The 26,069-nt window shown below is 38.6% G+C and overlaps 1 protein-coding gene across 2 annotated transcripts; it reads right to left on the bottom strand.

Moving 5' to 3' along the window:
* Positions 1-218: 218 nt before the first annotated feature.
* Positions 219-21,482, bottom strand: LOC130930150 (serine/threonine-protein kinase OSR1-like). 2 transcript variants are annotated; one of them, XM_057857905.1, is made up of 17 exons: positions 21,266-21,481; positions 20,577-20,689; positions 19,905-20,013; positions 16,990-17,131; positions 16,371-16,426; positions 15,805-15,914; positions 15,622-15,723; positions 12,219-12,352; positions 12,073-12,121; positions 11,940-12,005; positions 11,731-11,853; positions 10,367-10,402; positions 9,906-10,061; positions 9,732-9,837; positions 9,589-9,657; positions 8,744-8,808; positions 219-6,282 (listed from the first exon to the last, which is right to left on the bottom strand). In XM_057857905.1, the coding sequence occupies exons 1-17, from the start codon at positions 21,333-21,335 to the stop codon at positions 6,208-6,210; spliced, it is 1,581 nt and encodes a 526-aa protein (XP_057713888.1). In that variant the 5' UTR covers positions 21,336-21,481; the 3' UTR covers positions 219-6,207. The 2 variants fall into 2 exon arrangements, with proteins under 2 accessions (XP_057713888.1, XP_057713887.1); XM_057857904.1 differs by having other exon boundaries at positions 15,622-15,914; positions 21,266-21,482.
* Between the last annotated feature and the right edge of the window lie 4,587 nt (positions 21,483-26,069).

Here is a 26,069-nt window from a genome sequence, read left to right as displayed (position 1 = left end):
TCAAATAATAACAACAATTTAGAGACTGACAAGGCAAAATAACGATTTTCTTTCAGGGTAAAAATAAAATATAATTCAGGGCAGTTATATGGTAACACCAATAGAATACACGCATACAAATCAATCCTGTGCATTGATGACATCTCAAACTCCAATAGGTTTGCACAGGTTTACATAAACACTAACATCTGCATATCAGCAATGGTACAATGCGCATGTTAACATGTGAAAGGTGCCAAAAACAACTTGTGAATAATCAGTGATGCAAATGACAAAGGCAAATGGCAGTAAACAAACAAACAAACAAAAAACTCCATTTGACTCAAGATGAGTCAACAATCAGATTCACCATCTGTATTCCGGAATCAACATTTGCAAGTTGTTTTATGCGGTATGTATATGTTTAACAGTCAAATGCACCAACATTGTTACGGATTTGAAAAAAAAAAAAAAAATGTTACCTGACAGTGCTTGGAGTTGCGACATACATACGTGACTCATTCTTTACGCACCACTCACTCCAGTACCTGAACAAGCAGCTTCAAGGCAGCCCTTTCATGTGGTACAAATAAAACAAACAGCTACATTGGGAGTGACGCATGACAAAAGGAGTGTTTGGATTGGAAAGACACTAAAACTGTGGCCAAGCACGCCAATTTCCCAGGCAACTACTTTTCTGGGAAGGTCACATCACCCAAATTTTTAATATACTCCATAGCAATTCTTGAATGGATTTGTGTATTTAACTGCAATGACAACAAACATCCTATAAGTACGAAGCACTCATGCTAGCATGGGTGTTAGCACGCTAAAGGGGGGAAAAAAGCAATGTGTGAGCATGCTAACAGGGAAAAAAAAAAAATCGTGGTCTTTTTTTCTTTAATTTGAAACACACATGGATATTGGCACTCGATAAGTGGCCTTACACTACAAGATAATCTGGCTATTTAGCGACACTCCCAAGGATCGACTCGGGCATAATTATTTTCTATTATGAGCTTTCAAAGATCAGCTCCAAACCATGCTGAGTTGGTCAGGGCTCGGGGCCATACCTGTCGTTTTCTAAAATGTTTGCTTTTTGCTTTTGAAGCAACCTGCACAATCACCAAGTGGGTAGACAAATTTGTTTGTACGTCCCAATAGTAGGTTACTGTACACTATAGTGCTGAAGTCCTATTCATAATAATAATAGTTATAAAAATTATCAGCAATACAATAATTTGTAATGTTTGGCAGTGATTCAATCTGGATAGAATCTGGATAGAATCTGGATAGTGCGGTTAACAATTTTTTTAAAAAAGAGGTAGTACGCATGTTTCCATTCTCTTGCAAGGCAATCTAAAACCAATGTTGCTTTCGTCAACGATGACGATAACGAAAATTTTCATAATGATGTCGCGCTGAAAATGTGTCTTGGGAGACTAAAAAATACGAGATGGATGCCAGTTGTCGTCTGATGACACGAGAATGAGATGAAAATTTTCCATAGTTTCCGTCATAAATTAACAATGACTGATATTTTCTTATTGTATGTGTTGTTACCACGTATTTAGCAGTGTTTGGTTGTGTCACTCATGTGACGTCTTGAGCCCCCCCTCGCTCCACACACAGCGGTGAGTAAGCCTGTGCCCATTCCAGGCTCCTTTTGTGAAACAAATTTGTCAGGTGCTGCTTGGTAAGTTTTGTGTTATCTTGGCTTTGCCATGTTGCTTTAGCCTTCAAGGGTCTGTGCAGAGTGATCATCACACACTAAACTTACTTGTAGCATTAGCATTTAGCACTGTGACTGTCTTCTTAAACTCTTGGAAAACATTTTACATACAGTTCGTGGCATCCAGGTGAGCTTAATTAATTGCAAATAATGTGCTATTTTCCTGCTAAGTGTGTATTATCATCATGAAAATGTCGATGTCCTTGTAGAATCTACAGTTATGTGTTCGTCTGTCATGTTCATTTGAAATTGCTGGAAACTTTTTATTTATTTATTCATGGAATAAAACTTTTGAAATTTATAGACTAAAACATTTTGAGAATTGTCAACTAAAAACTAGACAAAGACGAATACATTTTGAAATGACTAATATATGACCAAGACTAAAAGTATTTTCGTCCAAAAGACTAAGACGAAAATTAAAATGGCTGCCAAAAACAACTCTCTGAAATGATAATCCTTTAGCGTTTCATGCTATCAGATTTGAATGCCCTGATTATCTTATCTAAGTGTAAGGCCACTGGACGCAATTACAATATATCCAATGCATACATTTCCTATTTAGGGTCACATCTGAGCTGCAGCGTATTCTAAGATGATTTTGGAGTGGGATTGTTTTCTAGTGTATACTTGCAGCCACTTAATCCTAAATCCTAAATAATACCATTCAAGATTTATATTCATTTGTAATAGAGTGAGGATAAGTCTTTGAAGATCCTGCGATTTTGTAAGTTCTCCCACTTAGAAATGGCGGGTTTAAAATTGTTATGGTAGGTGCTTGTCCACTGTGAGAGGCAATCTTAAAAAGTCCAGAAATCACAGTGTATGACTTTATAAAAATGTATTTGTATTATGCTGCTGCAAATAATTATTTGAACACCTGTGTATTAGCTAGAATTGTGAACCTCAAAGCCCTGTTAGTCGCCTTTAAAAGTCCACCTCCACTCCACTTATTATCCTAAATAAGTGGAGTGGAGGTGGGCTTTTTGAGTCTGACTTTTTGACCAGTTTGAAGCGGTTAGCTACATATAAACACCTGTCCACTCAATACACCCCAAAGAGCTTTCCAAAGACACCAGCGACAGAATTGTAGACCTATACAAGGCTTGCAAGAGTTATGGGGCGATTGCCAAGCAGCGTGGTGATATAAGATCCACCGTTATTAGAAAATGGAAGACGCTAAACATGACTGTCAACGTCCCTCAGACTGGGGCTCCATGGAAGATCTACCCTGTCTCAATGATCCTAAGAATGGCGAGGAATCAGCCAAGAACCACACAGGAGGAGCTGGTTAATTACCTGAAAGGAACTGGGACCACCATTTCCAAGGTTACTGTAGGCAATACACCAAGACGTCATGGTTTAAAATCATGCATGGCACGGAAGCTTTGCCAGCTAAAACCAGCACGTCTAGGCCCGTTTTAAGTTTGCCAATAACCATTTGGACGATCCAGAGGAGTCATTGGAGAAAGTCATGTGGTCGTATGAGATAAAAATGGAACTTTTTGGTCTTAATTCCACTCTATGTTTGGAGGAAGAAGAATGATTAGTACCATCCAAAGAACACCATCCCTAATGTGAAGCATGGGTGTGATAGCATCATGCTTTGCGGGGTGTTTTTCGGCACATGGGACTGGACGACTGCACTGTATTAAGGAGAGGATGATCAGGACAATGTATTGTCATTTGTGAGATTTCGGGAATAACCTCCTTCCCTCAATTAGAGTATTGAAAATGGGTAGGGATTGGGTCTTCCAACATGACAATGGCCCGAAGCAGACAGCCAGAATAACCAAGGAATAGGTGTGTAACGGTACACAAAAATCTCGGTTCGGTACGTACCTCGGTTTTGAGGTCACGGTTCGGTTCTTTTTCGGTACAGTAAGAAAACAAAATGCAAAATGTAAATGTGCTAGTTGTTTATTACACACCTTTGTGCTTTCAACAATACAAACATTAGCCTATACAAAGCTAGAATTCTGCTCAAAAAGTAGCGGGTATTTAAAGATAATCCAACAAAAATTTGCCTTTCAGACCCCACGTATTAGTCAGCTTTCTTTCTGAAAGAAAGAAAAAAAAAAAGTCCTGTGCTAAAGAGAAAAGCAATCCCAATGACAAAGATTTTAACACGTATTTTCCAAATGAAATGCCTCAATGAATCATTTATTTTTTCTTATGAACGGTTTTCAAAAGCTTTATTGGTGGATTTTTGTTGCGGTAGGAGGGTTTTGTATTGAATACGGGGCCATGTTGGTTATTATTGTAGCAGAGAAGACAGCAGTAAATCAATAAAGACAAGTAAACTGTGCCCCGATTTACCACTCAAGAGATCTGATGGACTCAAAAAGTGGGTTACGATTGCATATTAAATTGAAAATCGACCGGATCCACCGTATTTTTACACAAGTGACTTCAGCTCTGCCCGATCCTAGCTACCGGTAGTAGTATTGACGCAGGAGGGTCGCGTTTCGTGTCAAATAATAAACTCAGCCATTCTTTTCGCGTGCGTCGTGTTGAGCCGCTTCTGGGACGCGTCTAACACGCGGCCGCACTGCGACTGGTGTGCATTGTCTGATTGACTTTAACGCCTGCGTTTCACTGCGTTCTCGCGCCGTTGACGTTTCTGGGTTATACTATCCTACCGTGTTGGTCCTCATTATAGTAGACAAGACGGAGTAAATATAATCTACACAAAGAAACTGTAACCCGATCGACTCACAGCCTCGAAAAGTAAGGGTGACATTACGTCAGAACCTCGTTCGGTACGCCTCCGTTCCGAACCGAGCACCACGTACCGAAACGGTTCAATACAAATACATGTAGCATTACACCCTTACCAAGGAGTGGCTTCATAAAAAGCATATCAAGGTTCTGGAGGGGCCTAGCCAGTCTCCAGACCTAAACTCAATAGAAAATCTCTGGAGGAAGCTCAAATTCTGTGTTTCTCAGTTACACTCCAGAAACCTGATTGATCTAGAGAAGATCTGTGCAGAGCAATGGTGCAAAATCCCGGCTGCAGTCCGTGCAAACCTGATGGAACGTTATAGGAAACATTTGACCTCTGTAATTGTAAACAAAGGCTACTGTACCAAGTATTGACATTGATTTTCTCAGGTTCAAATACTTATTTGCAGAAGTATAAAAGAAATACATTGTTTAAAAGATCATACACCGTGATTTCTGGATTTTTTTTTTTTTTTTTTTTTTAAGATTATCTCTCACAGTAGACAAGCACCTACCATGAAAATGTCAAACCCGCTCATCATTTTATTTTAAGTGGGAGAATTTGCAAATCGCAGGGTGTTAAAATACTTTTTTCTCCTCACTGTACATAGGGAGCGATTATCCTACAATTTGGGTTCACTCATTTGCATGGTTATATACCAAGCGTTGTGAGTGCCATTTAGGTGAAGTGTCTCCTTTACTTTGGTGAAACATTTCCAGTTCCCTCCAGTGAAGTTCAAAACCTGGTGGCCTTTTCAAGCCAAACCAGCATAGACTCATCACTCCTCAGATGCATTAAGGATTCCCCAAAAGCTCTTAAAGCAACAAAATAAAAAGACAATATTACCACGTGTATGCTGAAATTAGCAAACAAATTAAAGCAATTGTGACCCGTGTAGGCGTGTCAAGAATTCACTTTGCTAAATTCCGTTTGAGGAGCTACCTTGCTGCTTGACACATGAAATATTGAGGTACAGAGATACAATTCAGCCAAAAATGTGATAGGAACAACAGCATCACATCCAGTGAAAACAAAAAATTGCATAGGATAAAAATATCAGGCCGGTCTACAATGATTTTGAATACTTCAGAAAACTTGAGTGTCGCAACTAAAATTGTGACCCAACGCCGCTAAAGGAACAATGTAAGAACATTTGAAAGAGTTTATTTGTGGAGTTGATGCCTGATTGATCTCTTTGGCTGTACTTCAACTGTAAGGGAGGTAATTTGCTTTCGATTTGCCTTACATTTCTAAATTATGAAGGAATTTCTTAGATCTTAGAAATGCATTGAACTATTAAGCCAATCACTAATAGTTGTGCAGTTGATAACATAGTTAATAGTGTAAGGCTTAATTTTCACTGGTCAAATTCAGTGTAGCATAAGGTGGCATTTCAACTCATGTGAGTTTTGTGGCACAATTTAATCTAAACACACAAAAAAAGATAAAAAGGAGCGAGGAAGGCATCTTTTCCAGTACAGACAGATTGTTTAGGTTGTGCTTACGAACGGGGCTGTGGGGTTGGGGGGGGTTAGTAATTGATTGCATGTCCTCTCCCAAGAATAAGCGCACTGTAAACGTTTCAAGTGTGTTCCTGTGATGAACTGAACCTCATCTCCACGTGGTCCTCGTGCATCCTGCCGCAGTGTCACACTTAGCCAGCTTTACATCTCGTCGTCCTCCTCTTTGGCAGCAGTGGCGTCGTAGAATTTACTAGCATGCAGCTGTGCATTACCAGTAGTTGCTGTCTTTTGCTGCACGGCTAGTTGACTTAGCTGATGCTGAGCTGCGCAAAGCCGACAAGTTTTATGTCATCAGGAATTTCTGACTCTTCCACACCAGACGCCTGAGAAACCAGAAGAATGAGACATACTGAAAGGGACGCCATAACTGTGCATCTGTAGCGCGGGATTGTGAGTTGAGTATCGAGGAAATGCCAAGCTATTTTTCTGAAGCATGCAGTTAACAGCACTAGAAACAAATATTTATTCAAATCATCTGGACTTTGTTGAATGAACATTTAGGGTCGGCATTACCCGAGGGGCCGGGTAATGACATGCATGATGTTTAGCTGCTCTTGCTCCGTTCCTCACTGCGTCCCGAAGACCGCGCGGCGCCCTGAGTGTGTTTTACTTCCGCTTTACTTGACATATTTCAATAATCGGAATTTGGATGTTTGTGAATCGTTCTCGAATCTTCCACGGCTGAATCGCGAATAATCTAAGAATCGGAAATTTCGCACACCTCTAGTACTGTATACATACAATAAAAAAAAACAACCCACCCCCCAATATCAGATCGGAACTATCGGCAGATTCTCAAACTGACTGACGCAAAAATATGCAATCCGGACATCCTTACTATAAACCCTGTACTGGTTGCCAGCTAATAAATCTCAGGATGCAAAATAGATGAACAAAGATTCAAACCTATGGTAGGGCTTAGTGATATAGACCAAAAGTCATATCCCAATATATTGAGGCTGAATATTACTGTTCATCCTGTCATTTTCCTTACAAAGCAAGAAAAAAAGAGCAATTGCTCATGCCAAGTCAAAGCCAAATTTAGACAAGTACTGTAATTTTATTGAAACCAGCTATTTCAGTGAATAATGGCAAAATCAAATAAGTTTTCTCCACTCAGTTTATAAAAAAATGCTCAGTTGTTCAGATAATAAAATATAAACTAGGGATGTCCCGATCCAATCACGTAATCAGTAATCGGGCCGATCGCGTGATTTTTCAGCAGATCGGAAACGGTACAAAGGATCAGGTTTTTAATTTTTTTAAAAATACGTTTTTTTTGCTTCATGCTTGTACAGCCTCTCCCTCTTGCCGCTTTTCTTGGTCAGCAGTGCAGCTGGAGTTTGCTACTTAAGGTTAGTGATGATTGACAGGTTTGTAGCTTTGATCTGGCGAGTGAAGGCTCTGTAGCTCTACAATCAAAGGCACAAAAGTGTCAATCATTGTTTAGTCAATCTTTGTTGTCTAGAGGCTTTTCTCACCAGCATAAGTGTCAAAAAATGAGTGAATTTGAGTGGACTCACTCATGTGAATTACTGTTATGGAGAGTGATTAAAAGTGTGCCATTAAAGGTGATACAATGAAAAATGTGGGTGCGCCTACATTTTGTGTTAAGAAAACAGTTAGGCACACCAGTAAAACCAGTGTGTAGCCTTGACAAAATATATCGCAAGGTTATTTTTATTTATTTATTTATTTTTAAGTTTTTAATGGCTAAAACCTAACAAAATAATCCAGAGATAAAATGGCATTGCCAAAAGAAACAAAAATATATATGTTTTATATTCCACAACACTCCTGGAAAAAGCGGAAGAGGTAGTACTGTAAATTGTACAGTACTGTAACATGTTTGGAACTTTTGTGGGCATCGGATCGGCACCCCATATCAGCAGATTCTCAAAATCAGGTGACTGACTCGGGAGCAAAAATACGCGGTCGGGACATCCCTAATGGTAAATGGTGTTACACTTATATAGCGCTTTTCCACCTTTCAAAACACACTATAATACTGTATAACCACAGGTGTGCCTTTATTTTAAGTCAAAATAGTGCAGGGTGTATATTTGAACCATATGTTATCGTCTATTACCATATCACATTAGTTAAGTATTGATATAATGTTTATATTGATATATGGCCCAATCCTACCCTACGGACAATTCTGGTGTTCAAGTCAAACCTAATAAGCATGTTTACGGGATGAGTTACAAATCCTGAGTAATCGTAGAAAATACACGCAGGCACAGACAAAAACAACCAAACGCCACACAGGAAGGGCATGTGATTATGTGTTCTGTACTTTCACTGAGCTACATGGATCGAAGGCATTTGATATTGTTACAATTGATAAATACTGCCATCTAGGGGTATTCAGAAAATACAGCACTTATCAAAATCCTTGTTCATCTGAAAGTTTTGTTGCTTTGTAACCTTTAAAAAAAAATAAATAAATAAATAAAAAATTCTTCAGCATCCCATGTATTTTTTAAAATCTGATTCTGATCTTCTGGAAATGACATAACCAGGCTCGATTTCCAACCAAGTGATCGCACCTGGGACACCTCTAGCGAGGACTTAGTATGTGAGCGGTGTTTTGAAAATGTGTAAACTCAGGCAACCAACGCCTAACGTCAAAAGGGTCAATACCCAGCTCAACAATTGATGTATCTCATGATCATTATTGACACATTTTGTATCAACTGACATAGATACGTTCATATCTTCTGTCTTCACACATATCCTGTCGAATCGATTTATTCTTCCAACTCTATTTACAATGCTTACCAGCTTAAAGGTGACATTTTTGTGACTGTGAGGATCATCCACAATCTTTTGCAGATTAGCAGCAACTGCAATGAAGACAAAAAAGGAAATCAGGAGTACCAATACTACCAAGCCAGCCAAGGTGAGCATTCAAACTGACATTTCAGTATATAAAAGTAATACATGTACCTAAATGTACTTTAGTACAAAAGTACAAATGCATTGGGTACACTAGCATTTTTTAGCATTAGCAAGTTTTCTGTAAATTCAGGTAGTGCTGCAACAATCGGTAAACTCGAGTAATTCAATTAGAAAAAAAGCTTTGAATAAAATTTTGCTGTTTCGAATATTTGTTTAATTAAATTAGCATTGTAATGGTTTACATTATTTCTTTTGATTTGGGTGGATACACTGCCCTCTAGTGGCAACAGCGAAAAATGACATTACTCAGTTACATGGCTAAATCCAGCTGCTCTCTGTTAAGACCAACATAAAGTAAGTTTTTGTTTGAGCTAATGTTTTTTAATGCATTCGTAATTTAGTTCATAGGTATATTTAGCTGTTTTTTGTGGGGACTATGTGTTTGAACGATTTGTTAAGAGCAGTGAAAAAAACATTAGCATTTTATAGCATTTAAGCTAGTGGACTATCGCTATGCAAGTTAGCCAATTGTTCTTTTGTTGTACTTAGATTCTCATTTATCAACTTTTTTATACCGTTTGAGGCTAACATTAGGTATTTTAATTTTTTTATGTTCCTAATCCGATTACTCTATTTTTCAAACTAACTAGTTCATAGATTAACAGACTACTAAAATAATCGATAGCTGCATCCCTAAATTCAGCTGAAGAGAAAGGACTACTTACCAATGACTAAATCTCTCCCATCAACTAGACCAGCTGAAACCAACTCCTGAGAGACTCCGTCAGCAGAATCTGATGACATGGAGAAGCATTAGCAGACAGCAAAACAAGTGATTTAAGACACAAGGTTAGAAGATGCACAATACCTCGACCAGACATGAACTCAAATCTGATGTCATTGAGTTCCTTCTTTGGATTCCTCAGCCTCAGAACGAGGCTGATGGGAACGCTGGCATCTGAAACAACGGGATCCTGCGACAAAAAGAAGGCAACATACATGAGGTTCGAGAGAATGAAAGGCTGTGTAATACCACCTTTACCTGGGTGGAGGGCCCATGCGAGGGGCTCGCTGTTTGAGCAGGAGTGGGAACCTGTGGTGAAACATCTTCGCCACTTTGTCCCACAGGGGTAACATTCGCATTGACAGTGCAAGGTGGTTTTAGGTGTGGACTTGACCCATCCGGTGGTGAGAAAATCTAAGCGGTATGATACACAATTTAAACTGATGTGTTTGCTGCGTTACTTGAGTGGAGAAATTAAGAGCATTAAGTATGAACATTTTAAATGTGAGAATGTTATAAAAACTATTAAGACAAAATGTTATAAAAACTATTAAGACAAAATTAAAATAAATAAATAAAAAAACAACAACATTTAATCGTACATTTAAAAGGTTTTAAGGCGAAGGATGGAAAACAACCGAGACGTTCATGCAGATCACTTTTTCAAGGTAATGTAAGAAATCAGCGTCACTGGTCATGTCCACCACTAACAGACTTACCTCTGTAGTCTGAGACCCGTCCCTCACTCTGGGTGACTGCAGAATGGACATGACAGATTGACAGGATTAAAAACATGCAATTTTCTAACTCACCCAATCTTATTTCAAATAGATAGAATTTAAAGAGTCCCACAGTCCAAAAAGAACTTCATGACATCAACGCAGAAAAGATAGACAAGTATAATCCCACACCTTAACATTCACTTTGTATTCATCCTGAAATTTTTAACAATACAGTAGATTTTTATGATTGTTCTCAATCACCACAGTATTTAAATGCTGCCTGTCTAAGGTTCTTGACCGTCTTGTGGAATTAAATGAGGTATCAAGGATAGAAGCAGTGGTATGACAGGTTATTTTTTCCAAATTAAATTGTGACCAGTGTGTGCTCAATGCACCAAAAAAAAACAATATTAGGGCTGTCAAACGATTAAAAATTTTAATCGAGTTAATTACAGCTTAAAAATTAATTAATCGTAATTAATCGCAATTCAAACCATCTATAAAATATGCCATATTTTTCTGTAAATTATATATATATTCTGTAAAATAAATTGTTGGAATGGAAAGATAAGACACAAGATGGATGTATACATTCAACATACGGTAAATAAGGACTGTAGTGGGCATTTCACTCTACTGTCATTTAAATCTGTCTATGCTGTCCTCACTCCGAAGCGTCTACTTTTTCCAAAGCTAGACAGCTAGTGAACGACGCCTTAATAATTAGACTTCTTCCTTTTTCATTTGATTTATTAATAAAATAGCCTCAAACCATTGTCCTCTTTAGATTGTCGTTAAAACTACAAAAAAAAAGTACACAAGCATTGCATTAGCAACAACGTTAGCTTAGCACGCTATACAGGTTCACTAAACATAAACAAAAAGCGTCTCATACAATAAATATAACATTTCGCTTACTAACATAATATGAACATTCTTTACAACAACCATACTTACGGACAAATCTTGTCCAAGGATCATTTAAGCACAACATTATCAGCCCGAGACGTCGTGCAACTGGACTGAAAACAATAAACCATGTCGCAAAGCGACCACAAGAGTTCGCTGTTGGACAGCACAAAAAGCCTTGCTGTTAAACTTAGCAAAAGGCAGAATACTTTCTGAGCGGGACATGTGCGTTAATTGCGTCAAATATTTTAACGTGACTAATTAAAAAAATTAATTACCGCGCGTTAACGCGATAATTTTGACAGCCCTAGACATATTTTTACAGTAGCAGACATACCAGCATCTCATGACTATAAATGTGTTGCATTTCCGGTGCGACACAATAAATGATGGCGCCTGTTTGTCACTATATTATGATCAGTACTTGTGAGAGACTATTGAACACCTCTCACCCGCAGAGCAGCCACTGCAGCTTTCCCTTCCTCACTCTCCTCATCCAGCTCATCGTCACTCCACTCCCAGCCACCATCTTCTGTCTTGTGGAGGCGGCCACTGGACCCTGGAACACGTCTCACCTTCAAAGTGTTAAGTTCCTTCTTTTTAATGCTTGTCAGTTTAATCGAACATGATCATCGATGTAATTCATTCAAGGTTGGCACACCTTTTTTGACCGATCCGTTATTGATGGACCTTTATGTAGGAGCTTCTCCTGCAGGTAGTCATTATTCTATAAAAGTAGAAAGTATTACATATCGTACATAAATATTTATGACATTTCTAATATAGAAGCTTGCCTTAGCTTTTGTGAAGAATTTGTGCTTAAGTAACTCAGCTGCAGTTGGCCTAAAAGGGACAAAGTAGAAATAGAAGGGAATTAAAAGTAAAAAAAAAAAAAAGAAGAAATAAAAAGCCACTATTACAAAACAATTCATTAACAGACCTTTTTTCTGGGTCCTTCTGTAAACACAAGGTGATCATCTTTCTAAAGGACTTGCCATATTTCTTTACCATCTCCTTGTCTGTGATGCCTGTCTCTAGACACGGTGGGTCGTTCTGCAAAGTCAGCATCAGCACCTACACACATGCAAGTATCAGCTTTTACGATCAAAATGAGAACACTGGCCAGATGCAAATGAGCCTCTATGTTAACTTCCATTTCATGTATTTACCTAGTTGTTAATAAGATGTATATTAACTGTATTTTGGTAGGCACTCATATTTGGTTGGGTTTGTCTGTTTCTGGATGTTTGCACTAGGCCTGCACAATATATAGTTTGAACATCGCCATCGTAATGTGCTCGTGCGCAATAGTCCCATCGCAGGACACGCAAAAGTTTTTTATGCCGGATGTTTGTTTTGAACTTTTGTTTTGCTTCATAAAAGCAGCAAGTGTGCAGAGAGATGGCCTGCTGCTAGAACCATATGTATATGGCGGAAAACCATCAGGTGACTTGAAGTGCCGCTCTGAAACCCCTAATTTGGCCAAATTTCAAAATTGTCCGATATGCACGTGTGATACATCATTGGAAAGCTTAAAATCTCAATTTTCTGGGGGAAGAAAAATTTTGAACAGGAGGGCATTTAAAAAAAAAAAAAAAAACATTTTTTTTAAACAGCGAAACCCTATCTGGAAGTGAGAGCACGCGAGGGCAGAATTAAAGACGTCAAGACTTTAACGAGATATTATCGCGTACTTACCTTGTTTAGATCCAAAAACTCCATGTAGCACAGCGGTCTCAAACCGACTCCACAAAGGGCCGCAGTGGGTCCTTGTTTTTGTTCCAACAGATCCAGCACAAACAGTTCAACCAATGAGGTTTCTACTAACATAAGCAGCACCTGATTGCAATCAACTGATTACACTTGTAAGAAACCAGATTGGTGAAAAGGTATTTGTCTCGTTTGGTTGGAATGAAATCCAGTACCCCCTGCGGCCCTTTGAGGACCGGTTTGAGACCACTGATGTAGCATGTATCGCCGAGGGTCAAGACACAGCTGTGAATGGCCACAGCTGGATTTTGGGGGAATTTTATGGGTGAAACATGGTAATATAACAAGGGTCGCGATGCAGAAATTGCAGACATCAAGGAATGGTCGAGATTTTCTTTTTGACATATTTACCCTTTAAAACATTTTTTTTCAATTTTTCTTTGTTTGGATCGATTATTTATCATCTAACTTATCGGAGAAAATGCAACAGTAACAAAAAAATTCTATTAAGTGATAGTTATGAGGTACATATCCGTGACTTTTTTACAGACACCATTTTTTTTCATTGTGACGTAATTTGTTTAAAAGTTTAAAATATGCGAGTGAATAATTTTTTTCAGTTTTTTTTTTTTTTTTTTTTAAACGAAATATTACACATCAATTAATTATTCTAAGCTAAAAATGACATTTTGGAATAATAAATATAATTAATTGCCTTCGTTTTATGGCTGGGTTGAAACAAAAGCGGTTGCGCAAAGCCTGTAAACGGGGGTTTTCAGGGTAAAACGGACAAATTAAAAATAGTCCGGGGGCTTAATGCACCATGAATCTGCTATGGCACCATATAGACATACTGTTTTGTCAAACACAACAGTTGTTTTGGCTTAAAATACAGCGGTTTCTTTTAAAGAGGAGTGCAAGAGCAGATACTGCTTTTTCAGTCGCGTCTGTCTTTTCCGCCATATACAGTGGGGAGAACAAGTATTTGATACACTGCCAATACTATATATTAGATCCCATAGCCTGGATTAAAAGGTATTATATGAATACAGGTAGTCCCCAGGTTATGACGTACTCACGTGATTTTGACTTTAGACGCGGGAGTCTCATCCGCCATTTTGTCTGTAGGCATCTTTTTTAAAAAAAAATTTAAGTCTCATAAACAGTCCCATATTGTACCTCACAGTATCTTATTTTTTACTTTAAATATATGACGTGTTCTGTCCTCAATAAATGTGAAGTTGTTCAGCTTGACAGACAGCAAACAGGGCATTGCGCTTTTTGAAGCTTTTGACTTCCTTCACTTTTGACAATTTGCAAAGCTGTGACACACATATGGACACTAGTGTTCAAAATGACAAGCATTTTAACAATAAAACACTTGACACTAAACAGTTGGTGTTCAAATGTCCAACTAGTCCGATTAATATGTAAATTTAGATTATAGTCTAATTTGCCTAATAAAAGTCTGCTAGCTTAAATGCTAACGTAATTAAAATTTTCATAGCAAATCGCTCACACTCAGCTCCACAAACTGTAGCTTTAAACTTAATTACAAATGCATTCACGAACATATATTAGCTGAAACAACTTACAGCCTTATGTGGGCCAAACCAGAGCACAGCTATCCTTTATCCATGTCAGCCGAGTGCTCATCAGTCATACAGTCCAGCCAGACCCAACACTGCCACCAGAGAGCAGTGTGTCCATCATTAAACCAAATACAATATTTTTGGACTTTTTGGATCGGTATTTTGTAGGAGTACTTAACAGGTTAATTCTGATTTACGCTGAAATTCGGGTTACGTCGCCAGTGTAGGAACGGAACTCGTTCGTACCCGGGGACTACCTGTAAAAAGTGGTCATGGTCAGTCAACCAAAGTCTTCCCAAACAGAGCTATTCAAGTCATCTGCTGAAAATTCTTCTAGTTTTAATACCGCAATATATGTCGCAAATGCCCCCCAAAAATCGCAATGTAATTTTTCCCCCAATATCGTGCAGCCTTAGTTTGTCCTCAAGATAACTCAAGAACAACAGTTGGGCGGCATTGTGATATGAAGGGTTGAATTTGGCTGCCTAGGCGGAGGTCTGCCCTGAGTGCTCCTCTAGTTAGTTATACAAATTATATCTAGATGTGCATGTACATACATAATTGATATGCAGAAATTTATTTTAAATGGATTATGTCAGTGTTCAGCCATTATATTTCCTTTACAAGTGCAGAATGTTTCTATTCAATAATTTACTTTCACAACACTCAAAAGACTGCAACACTAGACATAGAAAGAAAGAACACAAGAATGGGCACAGTAAATTCAGTCCACCCAAGCTGCCTGTGTGAATGCACACAGTGCAAACTAACATATTCTGCCCCACACAGTAGATAAAGCCATACAGTGAAGTGTCTGCTAATCTTGCTCATTTTCAAATCTCACTGTATTTAATTCTAATCATTACAAGTTGGACTTCTTTCAATTGGGATCCACCGATTTGCACAATGAGCAAAGGTAAGGAAATTAATGGAAGAACTTAAATTACTGGTTGTCCGAAACCCCAGAATATACTGTGTCGGACCATATGTTTCACTGCTGCCTAATTAGGAACATTAAACATGCAAAACATATACATTTACCTTCATTGGTGGATACTTGTGATATGGAGCTGCTCCTGTGGCTAGCTCAATGGCAGTGATGCCAAAACTCCAGATGTCAGCTTTAAAGTCATAGCCACGGACCTGTAAAGCGAAGCAGAATAAACAAAAACCAACCAGGAGAAACCAATGAAATGGATGCCATCTATGAAACAAGATTCCCACCTGCTCCATGACCTCAGGGGCCATCCAGCATGGCGTCCCCACAAACGTTTTCCGAACCTTGTTTCTGGTCATATCCCCACCTGCTGCTAGAAAGGCACTCACACCAAAATCTGGTGGCCATGAGTATGTAACAATAGTGAATAGAGCAGGGAGGAGAAAAGATTCATGGTCAAACATTGTCCAACAAAAATGTATTCAATTTCTAATTTTATTTAGGACTGGTAGATAAATTACACTGGGCAACATTTAAAAAAAATATATGAGTTGTTTTATTTCTGACAGCAATTATTTTTTAACTAATATTTCTGCGTGGAATCCAAATCTTGTTTTTGTGTTTTCTCCATCAGGTCAAGTAATTTTTACTTAATAACTGTTGTTATGAGATGTTACACACAACAGAGCCTATTCTATATAAAACAATGTTAAACAATTTAAATGATGAAGCAAGCCCAAAAAAAATTATAAATTCATGAAACACCTACAATTTGCATCGCAACAAAGTAGCTGGGCAACAATGTATACAAAATCATGATTTCCTAATGTGGAAAAGGGGAAGAACACTGTACCAGCAATTTGAACTGAGCCATCATCCCCAAGAAGAATATTTCCAGCCTTTAGATCACTGTGGGTGAAGAAAATAAAACAAACCAAATGTGATCAAAAATTTGGATTGCTGTTCATGATATGCATGTCGATTCAAAAACATTTCAATAGAACGTAAAAACATACATAAAACACACTCTCGGTGGAAGGAGTTTAAGATGTACCAGTTTCCTCAATTTATTGTATATGCACCTTATACAATAGTTTAATGGAGCAATAACAAAGGTTATTTGCCATTGCTGGTAACTGCAGCTAAATCTAGCAGACAGTGAGTATACTTTGAAGAGTTAACATTTCATTGTCATCACTATTTGTTTGTCTGGCAATTGTCGTTTACCATGCCTCCGTACCCCAAAAACAAAAGTGTGCATGTGCATCGTCCATTGTCACAGATAATAACAAGCTAAACGTAAGGTGGAACATTAATATACAACAAATCTCAATTATTCATCTTCATTATATTAATGATTTATGTACTGAGGTCACATTCAACCCACATGCTAAGATACACAGTAAAGGTTATACGACCGGGTGAAATGTATATAAAAACAACCCAGCAGTCCCACCAGCCCGTTGTCTCACCGATGAATTTGTCCGTTTTTATGAAGGTATTCCAGCCCCTCCAATACTTCCTTCAAGATAGTGGCAATGCAGGCCTCGTCCAACACTCCAGACTTGTGTTCACCTCGTGAGATGATGTGTTTGATGATGTCCAAGACTGAACCTGAAGGAAAATAGTATAAAGGCGGAGAATGAGTGGTGGTCACAAAATGTGCAGACTTTAGGCCGAGTTATGCTTCTGTGGCAGACCTACGCCGTCAAGGCAGACCCGATTTACGACCCTCCGCCATAGCCTGACGTGAACCTCCACAGATTCATGACTGGGCGTCACGTCAACACGTGGTGACGTGACGCAAATCAACTGTGATTGGTCCTCTCAGACTGTCGTTTCCGGTTCATCGCGAAATCGCCGCCATTTTCAAACATTGTGCTACACACAAAAATGGACCGAGCAGACGAGAGTATCAGCGAAGAGTTCCGCAGGTTCGACAACCTCTACGATGTCTCGTCAAGACATTATAAAGACTGCCAAATGGCAAGCAATTCGTGGAAGGCGATTGCTTAAAATACGGGGCTGGATGTCAGATACATCATCACTGATTGAGAGTGCCTCAGTGCTTTTATAATAACGTGGGGAACGGGAAGTTCCGTAGCCACCAGAAATCTGCTACGGCTTCCCACTAGCTGGTTGCAGGGCACGGCAAAGAAATCGGACAAAACGCTGGACAACGCAGCTTGCTGGCTTCCACCCAGTTCTAGAATTCGTAATGTGACTGCCAGTCTCTGTGCGGCATCAACAGTCAGACAGACTACCTCCGCAACAGTCTACTGCATCGCCTGCGCCTCAACATTTGTTGTTCAATGTTGATAAGCTGAATATCCACATTCAAGCGTTCCATCTCCATTGGCATTGTTGTGTAACTGGAAGAAAACGAGAGGACCCAAAACCGTACAAACATAACGCCACACCCTTCTAGTGGCTTGATGGTGAATTACAGAGCAACGCATTCCCTTGCCGCAGAACTATTATCATTTGCCACGTTTACATGGAGCCAAATATTCCAATTACAATCGGAATATTTGTTCAAACCGAATAAATGTGTTCCATATAAACACCTCATTCGGAATGAACAGGCCCAAACTGAATGGAATTTCATTCCGATTCACAGGGGTGGAATATTCCTTTTCCCAAACCGATTAGAAGTAAAATTATATCATGTAAACAGGGAAGCGGAATGGTGTCTGGTTGCGTTCTTTCTGCACATGCTCTGTACTGACGTGGTGACGTCACTTTGTGACGTAAGTAACGTCACTTGCAACATAGCTTCCGAGCACAGCGCACCTAATTGGAGTCCGGCGGAAAGATTGTATTTAATTCAAACTTTAAAAGAATTGAATATAATTGCTCGCTTAGACGGGCGTAAAACGAGGAACAGTGAACTATTTAAAAAAGTTCACGAGAGGTTACACGAAGCCGGAATAGACCGGAGCGTTGACCAGATTAGAAACCGGTGGAAAACCGGCTACTACATGGCAAAAGAGCAAAACAGCAGAAGCGGATACGACCCCACAAACACAACAAGTGGGTTAAAGTTAAAACAGCAGCACTCCGACGATCGATCTCCATGATTTGCAACGTGACGCTTTGTTTTGATTAATCTGCGCATGTCAGACGGCAGTTGTCAAACGTCCTTTCGGAATAAAGGCAGTCACATGTAAACGCTGGATCAGAATAGATGAAGTGACATGTAAACAGCTGATCTAAAATTTCCATTCGGAATGATTTGAATCGGTATGAATAAAAGTCAGCATGTAAACGTGGCTATTGACGCCGTATTGGTCTACATCGTCGTTACGCCGTCACCACCATGCAGAAGCATAACTCAGGCTTTTGAGCAAAGGGAATACAGTTCACAATTGGGCTGGGTAATTCATCCCCTCAAAAATAAGCCAACATTTAGAGATTCAGAACGAAATGGAGTTGCATCGGTTATTCACCCTTGTTATTGTCTCTCTACTCACACCCCTTTAAAATACAATACATATTGAGTAGATAGGCAGCCAAGTGTTGCAATGCATGAAGGCTGGTAGAAAAGGAGAAGAAGAAATAGCCACATGAAACTGCCCTATCCAGTTTGTTACTGAGAACTGTCCTGGGGTCACAAAGCAGTTTCGATAAACTGTGAGTCTAACCCTTGACTCAGAGTTGAACTACTTTAAGATAGAAGACTCTGCATTCTCGTTTCATAACAGCTGATATGACTTACTTTAATCAACTTTAAAACAACTAGTTTCGCATGGAGTTAACAGTGTGCAGAACTATGGAGGACAAAAGCCGCCAAAATTAAAAATAAGTAAAAGTGAAAATAAAAACGAACATAAATACTAAAGTAAAAAATAAGACTCAAAGATTAAAAACAAATATGGAAATATATAAATAAATAAAAGTAAAAATACAAACATTAATTTCAAAATACAGTTGAAGTAAATCTCAATAAATAAATAAAAGTGTTTTTCTCTCGTATTTATTCATTTCATTGTCATTGGATTTTGTGATGACTAGCTCATTACCCGTTCTGTGTTTTGTTTTACTTGGTTGTGTACAAGCAGGCACAAACACTTAGGACCGCCTCCTCATTGTTTATTTATTTATTTATTTTTAAAATGTAATTATGTTTTTATATCAATATATATTTGCAATATTTTAATCTGATTTCCTGCTTGTGTATTTTTAGTCATTTTTATTTTGACTTTTTATTTATCCAAAAATTTTAATTTTGGCAGCTTTGGTCCTACATAGAGCTGCACACTGTTAACTGCAGCTAATTGTTAATTCAAGCCTTGTGTACTATATGTGACTTTCTATACACATTTAGTCAAAGAGCAAGGTTAAGTTAAAAGCATGGGGCTTTGTGCTATATTTGATTATTACTTACCACCACTGAGCAGCTTCATGACCAGCCAAAGTTCATCCTTCACCACAAAGGAGGTGTAGTATGATACAATGTTGGGGTGGTGGCACTGGCTCATTGCTTGGATCTCCTTCTGCAAAATAAACAATAACAACAATGAAACACTCAAGTTCTGTTTTACTTTATTTACATTTAATTACCATGTATTAATTGAACAATGTCTATAATCACAGCTGGCGTTTGCTCTTGTGTAGTACAGTTCTTCTAATTTGTCCCTCGTGCAATTTATTCAGAGCAGAATTATTATTATTATTTTTTTTTAAGTTCATACATTATAAACACCCAATCAAATCATTAGCATCCTACACCAGCATTTCAGTCAAAATAAATACTAGATGTAATGTTACATCATAGCTATTTTGTTCCTTGGGATTGGCTCTATTGCAAAATAGAGACACGGTAATGGCATAGTGGAGTGTGTCACTGTTATCACAAATTAATGCCATAAATTGTGACTTTTTTGTCATTACAAACTTAGATTGCTTTTAAAACATCATTCCCACTCTTTTTATACAGTATTTTTTAGCCTTCCTGGTGAGATCAGCCCCAAAATATTTCACACATCACTCTAACCAAACATGATACATTATCCACAGCAAAGATGTGAAATATCTCACAGGTCACTCTATTTCTTACCAGGAGCTCATCCATGCTAGTTTGACATTTTTCAAGGTTGATACGTTTTATGGCCACCTTCTCCTTTCTGGGCTTGCAGGTGGCTGCTTGGACCACTGCAGTGGCTCCACTGCCTGCGGGAAACAAACAGGTTTGAAGCAAATCCACCCAAAAAGGTGTCTAGGTTTCATTTACTGACGAGTAACATTACTGTATACAACGTCACAATTGAACACAATTCAATACAAGGGCTATCATTATATTGATAACTGTTGGGACAGTTTTACCTAAGTTTGTGTGGTGTAATATTGCTGCATTGCATCAATAGAGGTTTTATTCTACTATAACATGTTCGTGAAAAACAGCTGTCGCTGTGAGCCATTTGATCTGTAAAGTATACCGTTACAATCACTACTGTGGGTTCTCATGTAGTAGTCCCGTACGTGCACCACCCACTCTGGGTGTCTGACGAGACCACTGACGGCGATTGAAACAAGCCTTTCAGAATCATGGGAAATTTCTGGAAGCTGTCTTTAACCATCTCGTCGAACTACTATTGATAAATTCGAAGGCAAACTCTGCGAGTTCGATAGCGTAATGAGACAACGTGTCGTAATTGGCCTTGGGTTACACGCAACACGACTCGGCTAGCCGCAGTTAGCATTGCGGTGAAGGCTAGCAGGCAAACATTAGCAAGCTAGGCTACTAACCGATCACCTCGTTGAGAACGTAGTCATCCTTGTCGAGTGACCAGGGTTGTGTGGACTGGTCGTCAGCCATAGTGCAGCTGCGAGGACGTTTAAGTTTCGCGTCCGATTTCTTTTAAATGCGTAACCTGAAATGATCGCTTTGAGGCTACTCCATTTGGCACAATTAGTACCGACTGCGGCTCTTCAGCGACAAATGCGGGCGCTGCTGTCAACACAACTTTAGGTGCGACTGACGCATTGTATGACGTCAGCACAAATTACAAGGAACAAAGACACCGCCATATTGAGTGTACAGAAGTCGTACACTCTTATCACGTGATTAAGTTGGTAGTTTACCGTCGTGTGTCTTAGCGTTTCTTTCCCAAAACAAGTTGCCATTTACCACAAAAAGTGAATTTGGATCAGGGTAACATATTAATGTTTCACCAACTTTGTTAACCCCACTAAATCTTCACAAGTTTTTTTTTTTTTTAATACAACTCACTAACATTTTTATGAACGTTGTTTTTTATTTTATCATGATTGTGGCGAAGATAATGCGACAAGTGCATGTATTCCTTGGGCAAAAATAAGCAGGCGAAGCTCTCACTACAAGCAGACATATTAACCACTAGAGAGAAGCAGAGAGCTACATTGACCCAAGATTATTGTACCTAGAACAGACAATTTTTACCGAACCCTTCGGAATTAGATAAGATTTTTTTTTTTTTTTTTTTTTTCCAAATTCAAAACAAATATATCTAAAACTGGCAAGCTAATAACTTAGCAAATTCCCGCTCAAATTCTTCTCATTTTGACAGCGTGTTTTATGAACAGGTCAAATTTTGAGACCACGCTGCACATTGGTCTGTTGTATTCCCTCATAGAAAATGGGAGTCAACCTTCCACTGAGCAAACCAGTTCCTCATCTCATTAGATCGAGGACTATCAGTTAATATAAATGGATTAAGCCTGCAAATTGGGAGCAAACCAATCCAAAACCTGATCTTAAAAGCCATTTTGCCTAGATTTATTCAGCGTACGGAAATAGGGCGTTTCTTTACGTTCTCCAAACCCCTTAGACTTACTCATCGAACCCCTGAGGTTGGATCGAACCCAGGTTAAGAATAACTGCTCTAAATTAATAGGAAGTGACTGAAAATCTACAGCATTTTCTTGTATATGATTAATAATGGCAATAAAAACAACATATGATACATACTGAACACAATGTATGATCATTAAGGGAGAAATTTCACCCCACGAGTTTCACATGTGGATTCACTGAATTTTTCAAATTATCCACGGCGTTACGTTATCGGTAGTGTCTGTTATACTTCCTCATACCAAGTGGCAGTCAACCTTCCACTGAGCAAACTGATTTGTCCTCCCATTAGAAAGAGGGCTAGCAGTTGAAAGAAATGGAATAAAGCCTGTAAACTGAGGGCAAACCAGCCCATAACCTGGTCTAAAACGCCACTTTGCCTAGATTTAGTCAGCGTACAAAAATAGGACTCTGCGTTTCTTAACCCTCATCGAACCCCTGAGGCTTACGAATCCCAGTTAAGAACCACTGACCTAGAATTATATTTAGCAGTTAAAATGGCTTTTACAAACTACAGTAATTATATTATGTTGGTGTTCAATAGTCATACATATTTGGGAATGTTAAACATTAAAATTATCCATCCATTTTCTATCACCGCAGGTGAGTTGGACGCTCTAAGTCTGTGTACTTGTATAACTCGTCACCAGTCATGCAAAACCAGGAATTATTATAAAAAAATTTTTTTTTTTTAAACTAATAGTTTGGGGTCCTCAATTAACATAAGAATCGTGTTTCGGGAAGAGTACCAAGAGAAAACCTCTGTGAGGTGACATGCATGTAAACTCCACATTGGAAAGGCAGAGGTGAGATCTGAACCACAAACCTTACAATTGTAAAACAGATACATAACCACTCCACAAACACCATGTCAGACAAAATCAAGCCAGGCACAAACCCACCACATGACTGACCCCACATTTTCACAAAGCTTACTTAGCATCTGCCATGGTTGGAGAAGATGTGTAATTGTGTTTTATACAAATCAAAGACAAATTAAATGTGGCCCTTTTTTCCTCGAAAATTACATTAATCTTTGTCGTTAGCCAGTTCAATGGATTCAAAAGGTTTTAATAGTTACTTCATAAAAAATAAAAAAAAAAATAAAAAACTCCAGCGCCTACACAGCCAAACTATGGAAGTTTTCTGGTATGCGATGAAGCAGCAGGGCTTGTTTCTACTTGTTGAATGCAGACTGCAAACAAGAAATGACAAGAAGTTATGTTCCTCCTCATCTTCATCTTAGGCTCTCATCTTTACGTTTCTCCATACTTTTACATGTATTTTTTCCAGTCTTTTAAACCTTCCAATGTGTCCCCGAACTTTGTAGAGTTGGAAAATGGTCAACTACAGCTAGAGTCTCTCTCTTGATGGTGCAGTCAAGTCCGCTGTTCCTAAAGCTGACAATGCACAGAGAGTAAGCCTGGCCTGAAAGGGAAGTGCTGAGATCTACAAGAGACTCAATGTGATTGCGGCACAATTTTCCTGCCAAGGCAAAGCTTCACATGAAATAGAGAGCATAAGCCTTCATTTGGGCTGGTTAATGTAGAAAGTTTGGCAAATGATATTTAACTTCAGCCTTACAAGCTTGTTGGCTTTTGTAACTATTCACAAGTAAGGAAAAAAGGTGTACCAGCACAATTTCCAAGACTTTATTTATCTATTTAAAGTTGACCGTAAATATGCAATACAGTATAGGAAACTTGTGCCACCAAACCAGCCTTAAGACTTGTGAAAAGTTCATTAGAAGTGAAGTCATTATGTTTTGATAGTAAATTACACAAGAACCTGAAGTCTGTCCCAAGTGGCTGCTACACACATCAGGCACTCTCATCAGGGTCTTCTCGATACAACTGTTCATCACATCAATTCAGCTTATCCCAACACACGGGTTCTGGTGGATTTATCTTGTTTTTATTGCAGGCTGAAGGGCTGATGTGTTTTTCTCAGTTTCAAATAAAAATCAATTATAAAAACGTATATTTACACACACTAAAATGTCCATGACAAATATTCTGATGTTTGTGCATTCACTGTGATAGGCTACAACCAAGTCTATGCTACAACATTAGCAGGCACTGTTAGCATCCAAGACGGAAACGTAAGCCCCCGAAGGCTTAATGCACCAGTGTTGTTAATCTTACTTTAAAAAAGTAATTAATTACAGTTACAAATTACTTCTCCCAAAAAGTATTTGAGTTAGTAACTCCCTTACCTGAATGTAAGAGTAATTAGTTACTTGGCAAAATAACTGGTGTTACTTTTCATGTTTTTTTGTTTTTGTTTTTTCATTTTAAAAAAAAACCATAGGTCACACATGGGTCATACCATGTGAAGTTCAAAGGGTTTTGGCACAATTGGCCCTAGCCCAAATCTTTACCCTTAACTTAACTAGTCACAGGGGTATTGCGGAGATTGCAATAACTAGATAGTAACCTTTGCTATGTTTGGAAGTCATTTAATGTTGTGAATCAACCGTTTAAGTTGTTAAAATTGCTCCTGTTATTGCATTAGTTCCCTTCTGTCTACTTTCGACATGTCAAAGTTTTAAAACTGTTCCATCATTTAAAGATAGATTCAAGTCAAGATTTTGCCGATTTAGGAGTATTTTAGATGAAAAGTTACTTACGTTCGCTAGGAAGGTTCTCTACAACAGAGTCTTCCTGAGAGGTCTATTCCCAGATAGCAGACCGACATTGAATAAACGTTGATTTTCCATCAAAATCATCAGTATGGTTGACATCGAAAATTTCAATGTAAAATGACGTTAAAACGTTTTTCTATGGTATGTCAGGGGATGGTTGGGTTAACATTGTTTTATAGTTGATGAACTAATGATGACAAACATTACATAAGGCATAAGATCGACAACAGAATGTTGATCCAAAATCTTTTCAACGTCGGTCTGCTATCTGGGCTGCTTTAAGATGACGGCTGTTTACTAGCGCCAATAAGTCAATCATTTCGCATTTAGTTCTCTATACATGTGATATCTATCGCAGCATCATGTGGGTTAGTTTGTAGGCTATTGGCTACAGTCAGTTAATATTGGAGCCACCCAGCATCGCGTTTGCAACGGCGTCACAACTCCCTTTTTTCCTCCCCACTCGCACTCTCGCTTTCTCCGTGAGTCCGTGTCTCTCACTTTTCTCTCATCATTCAACCAACGTAGTAACGCATAGTAACGCATGCGTTTACATCCTCAGTAACGGTAAGGGCGTTGCAAAGATGAGAAAAGTAATTAATTAGATTACTCACTACAAAAAAAAATAATGCCATTAGTAACGCTGTTATATTCTGACGCCGTTGTTAACAACACTGATGGAAGCGTAAAGACATATTGTTCTATCAAACACAACAGTTCTTTTGGCTTAAAATGCAGCAGTTTATTTTAAAGAGGGGTGCAAGAGCAGAAACTGCCTTTTCAGCCTTGTCTGTGTTTTCCGCCATATATTGCCAGCCAAATTTATTTGTCTTTTGACGTGGCCTTATACATTCTTTCCTTTTTTATTGTGCATTTATGAGTGGGAAAAAAATAAGTTTTTCTTTGTGGTGTGGGGGCCCCAGGGGTTTCCTGCTTGGAGCCCCAAGTATAAGCAGATTTTAAGGGTTGGCAGGGGGACCAGGGCCCACCCTGATGGCCGGAAAGTGTGATTGCATATAACTGACTTTCCTATACATATATATATATATATATATATACACATACTGTATATTATA

The sequence above is a fragment of the Corythoichthys intestinalis genome, chromosome 14, assembly GCF_030265065.1.
Source record: "Corythoichthys intestinalis isolate RoL2023-P3 chromosome 14, ASM3026506v1, whole genome shotgun sequence".
NCBI lineage: Eukaryota > Metazoa > Chordata > Actinopteri > Syngnathiformes > Syngnathidae > Corythoichthys > Corythoichthys intestinalis.
This window is presented reverse-complemented; position numbering and strand designations above follow the sequence as displayed.